At 35.1% G+C, this 4,669-nt stretch overlaps 1 protein-coding gene across 1 annotated transcript; it reads left to right on the forward strand.

Annotated features, from left to right (window-relative positions):
• Nucleotides 1-2,293: 2,293 nt before the first annotated feature.
• On the forward strand, nucleotides 2,294-3,938 carry LOC109196405 (lactose-binding lectin l-2-like). The gene is made up of 2 exons (XM_019350393.2): nucleotides 2,294-2,639; nucleotides 3,473-3,938. The coding sequence occupies exons 1-2, from the start codon at nucleotides 2,552-2,554 to the stop codon at nucleotides 3,895-3,897; spliced, it is 513 nt and encodes a 170-aa protein (XP_019205938.1). The 5' UTR covers nucleotides 2,294-2,551; the 3' UTR covers nucleotides 3,898-3,938.
• Nucleotides 3,939-4,669: the final 731 nt, after the last annotated feature.

Raw genomic sequence — 4,669 nt, forward strand, 5'->3', positions numbered from 1 at the left:
GAAACTTAAATATAGGGGAAGAAGACACAAGGGGAATCTAAATGAACAAATGAGCTTAGATAACCTAATGAACTTAAAAATAAACCATAAACATCAAAATAAACTAAAACTCAAAACGCTGAATCAACAGACCCAGGAACGTGACAACTGTGACCAAACTGTTTCTTGAGTTGTTAGCACATTGGATTATTGATTAAAAATATTGACATAATCATCATCTCTTGTTTCTGAAATTAAGTTCTGGGATAAAGCTAAAAGCCCTGAATAAGTGAGGGTTAACGAATTAAATCAATGAGTATTATTAAGTAGATTAACAATTATCTACTCACAAACATAAGTTAAAATGATTCAATTTTAGTAATTTGTTATGTAATGTACTGAGAAGTATCGGGTAGACTTCACCTTATTTGTTTTAGTATTTCATAGCTTTTAATATAAGGGACTATTTACTAAAACTATGTAATAAAATTTACCTAAACAAAATCAATGCAAATTGTTACTTCAAATTCACTGGTTAGATTCTATAGATTGTTTTTTACAGTGTATTCTTTACTTTAATTGAACATAAATGAACATTCGGATTAGAAGAAAGCTTTAAATATCCTAACTAAAAAAAAAGTGACAAAAGGAAGAAAAAAACATTACAACTGCACATGTATAAATCTTACAACTATGATGACAGTCTTGATTTTTATTATCTCTAAACAGGTCTGCCACAATCAGGGCATTCATATTCTCATGTTCTTTGTTACATAACATATTGTTTCACATTGTTGCACATTGTTTCGTATTCATTTACTGGAAAGGATTGTAAACTTCTATAACATCTTCCTGACATTTGCTGATGTGTGTGGGGTTTTTATAATATAATAAAACCATCTCTGATAAACCATGAAGTTCTGCTGAAACGGCCAGAGCTCAACAAGTATCAGTAAATAGTAAAATAATATTCTTTGTGATGTCTTTGAGTTGTTTATGGTTTTTAATAAAAAATCATGTGTCCTGAATGGATTTTGTATAAAAGGCTTTAAACACAAACGTGATCTTACAAATAAATAATACTTTATGTTGCAGTAAAATATGTACAACAATGTAAAATTGCACAAAAAATAGAGTTTTGTGAACTATTTGATGTCATGGTTCCAGAGTTTTGCAATGACATGTAGCTTCTCTCACATATGGCTTTGAGTTTTTGGTCCCTTTATTTGATGTTTATTCTATTCAGTGCTTCTCTGTCTGTTTTCTCCGTCTGTTTTCTCTGTCTGTTTTCCACTGACTGATTTTCAGTCTGCGTCATCCATGCCATGTCTTTCTGCTTTAACTCTAATAGTTAGCTTGTGTTCTGTCTCTCTGTGCCAATCCTTTAAAAGACTGGCAAGGTACCCAGCTTCTTTTTTCTGATCTACCCCCAATGCGAAGGAGTAACAGCTCAAGCTAACATAATTTAGGTGAAAACCAGGTCATGGCCAAGGTCACACCAAACTTCACAACAATATACTAGACGTTGGGGGACATGAGTGCCTAGGTTGGCTGAGCATTTGACCTTGACCTTCATGCTTCCAAAAGTTGACCTTGAAGAAAATGTCAAGAAACCAAATCAAGTAATATATCACATGAAAGGGCATGGAGAGAGCTGTACAACACACTTTTTATTTTTTCTATACAATGCCCTGCGACATCACAATGACATCATAGATTTCTGCCAATACACACACACACTGCATGAATTTATCTTAAAATCTCAACTTTTTATATAAGCAAAGAACTTTCAGCCAATCTGCTCCAATCATATGGATAGATAAGATAATAAAATACAGTTCTACGATGTCATGCCTCAAGGTCATAGGTCAGACATGAGCTTGTTGTTATAAAAGCCGGTTGATGTTGGTAAGTTGTAATAAAAGCATAATAAAACATCAAAGTGCAGTCTCCTTGTGCTCTTATTTTTTTCTGCCATCTGACCAAGTGAGCAAAAGTACTTAGAAATATACAGTGATATGTAACAGTTTGTGAGGGCCCAATTGATGCCTATATAAAGCAGTTCAAATTCACATAAAGTTAGAAATATGCTTCCAAATATTCGCTCTTATCATCAGAAATTTCATTAAAAGCCTTGATCTAAAAGATGAAAAAAGCCTTCAAAGAAAACTGCACATCTACCTGAAAGAAAAGCACACAAAGGTTGCCATGGAACTGCAGAAATGTTTAGACCAGAGCAGTGGTGTTGAGTGACACAGTTGCTGTCGTGTTATCACGCTGACCTTTTTGGCTTTTTTATCCACTATGTCGATAAGGCCTTTTATGATACAATAAATGAAAAAATTACATCCCAAAACTTCATCATTTACTGGATGTGCTGAAAGATCAACAATTGTTAATTTCTTTCTCTTTTTTTGGCTTATGTTTTAGCCAATCATATCACACCAGCAACAAAAACGCCCTCTCAGGCATCTATGTAAAAAAGCAGCCCAAATCTCTGGAGGAATCTTAATATCCTACTTTAAGAAGCTTCAACAGTACTTTATGACACTTTGAGACTTAAAGCTCCAACATGATCTTGCTCCTCTTCTGGTTTGGTCTGGCTCTGGGTGCTCCATCTGAGTCTACTCCTGATGGCAAAGAAATGAAGCTACAACTCGGTAACTGTCCGATATTCTGGCTGCTCTTTTACTTTATTTACTTTTACCCTGATTTTTGTTTTGTTTTGGTTCATTTTAATGAACCATGATTTAAGTCAAGCACTCCAAGAATACGTTCTTTGTTTCAACAGATATTTTGATACAAATTTGTGTCGGATTATATATGGATACATTAGTCCAGTTTGTCCAGTGCCTTTACAGACAGACCCCCTTAATATCATGTTATTTGGAGTACAGGTTGACACGTCAGATTAAGCTTTCTATGCTGAAATAATAGTTTGCTGTTCAGCACTTAACAGTCATTTGAAGTCAAAATAAAATGTTGCTACACAGGCATCAGTTAGTAGATGTATTGTACATCATACAGATACATCATAAAGATATATTGACCTAGTAAGCTAAAAATAAAAGAGAGGCTGTGTACATATTAACTGTCATCAAGATCTTGTGATATTCATTTTCAGTATTAACTTTTACATGGCACAGAAATTCAACCACACTTGAGAATTGTTTAACAGTGGGTTTAATGACGACGTCGTGGACAGTTGAATGAGTGAAGATTGAATTAGTGTTATGATGATGATCTGCTGTCAAATACTGTAATCAAAAGAAAACAGAACAGTGTTAGTATTTTAATACCCAATATTATGAGCATGCTTTTTGAACATGAATTTCACAATTCATCACAGGACATTATGGTTTTGTTAATTATGGTTTTTGTAATTCTAATATTTTTGAAGGTGCCTATGGCAAGTATCTCATTAACATTTAGTTTGTTCTGGATTTATAAAATCATAATCTTGTTCCTCGTCTTCTTTCTGTGTTTCCTTCAGCTGACCATGGAGTTAAACTACTACGTGGAAACTGTCCCGCGTTCTGGTACAGCTTCAACAGCCGCTGCTACAAATATGTTTCTGCACGCATGACCTGGGCTGATGCAGAGCTCCACTGTGTGTCACAGGGAGCCAACCTGGCATCTATCCACAGTTTGGAGGAACATCAGTTTGTGAAAGTCCTGATCAGTAACTTTGACCCCACTGAAGGATACACCTGGATTGGACTCACAGATCTCCATAAAGAAGGAGGCTGGATGTGGTCTGATGGTAGTCCAGTGGATTTCACCTATTGGACCTCAAATCAGCCAGACAACATGGGAGGAAATGAACACTGTGTTCATAAAAACTTTGGTATGAAGTGGAATGACAATCGATGTTCTGAAAGTTTTCCCTTTGTCTGTGCAACTCGCTGTTCTCAGTAACCGAGACTCTTACATATTAAAGAACTAGTAACACATCATGATCAATTAGAATGGTTACACATTTTGTGATTATTTACATATTCAAAGTAACTAAGTGTGTTGAAATTAGTTATTTACAGTAACTCTGAGTGTACATAGCCTGTCATCGTGCAAACAAATTTCTATGTGGAAAAAATAACACCTGTTCTAACCTACATCTGTACAAAGATGACTGAGGCTGCTCTTGGTTAACTAAAAAAGGAAGAAATGAAGATATTTGAATTGAGCTGATTCCAATAAAATGAACTCTGTCAACAAGTGCATCTTTGTGTGTTTGTGTAAGGGAGGGATCAGTGGTTGTTTTGACACAGGGTGCAGCAATATGTTATCCTGATAAGTGCTATTAATAACTACTGATTAGTACTACTACGATTTGTAGTCATGATAATTAATCCTTCACAATAGCAGAGAACTTTAAATGTCTCACTTCCAGGAACGTTAAACACACAGAAAGGGTAAACAGTCAAAATCAACATTTTAAGCAATATGATGATGATAATGCTATTGAGAAAAATCCAATTATTGGCACCTCCAGAGGTCATTTTTTATTTTTCCCCATCATAACAAAATCTGAGCTATAAACTCCAGTTTATAGCTCAATGGTAGAACATATGTCTAGTTGTGGCTGTGTTGTGGTCACTAAGGACAGGGCTGTAGCTAAAAATTTAGAGTTTGTTGAACCTGCTTCCAGGTTAAGGAACCAAAAAAGAGCTGGTTGATGTGATGATGCCCA

The sequence above is a fragment of the Oreochromis niloticus genome, linkage group LG22, assembly GCF_001858045.2.
Source record: "Oreochromis niloticus isolate F11D_XX linkage group LG22, O_niloticus_UMD_NMBU, whole genome shotgun sequence".
Classification (NCBI taxonomy): domain Eukaryota; kingdom Metazoa; phylum Chordata; class Actinopteri; order Cichliformes; family Cichlidae; genus Oreochromis; species Oreochromis niloticus.

Bases quoted from the DNA above. Each gene is read 5' to 3' on its own strand.
- LOC109196405 (XM_019350393.2), top strand. From the start codon at position 2,552: ATGATCTTGCTCCTCTTCTGGTTTGGTCTGGCTCTGGGTGCTCCATCT. The intron at 2,640-3,472 runs GTAACTGTCCGA...TGTTTCCTTCAG, and splicing joins AGAAATGAAGCTACAACTCG to CTGACCATGGAGTTAAACTA.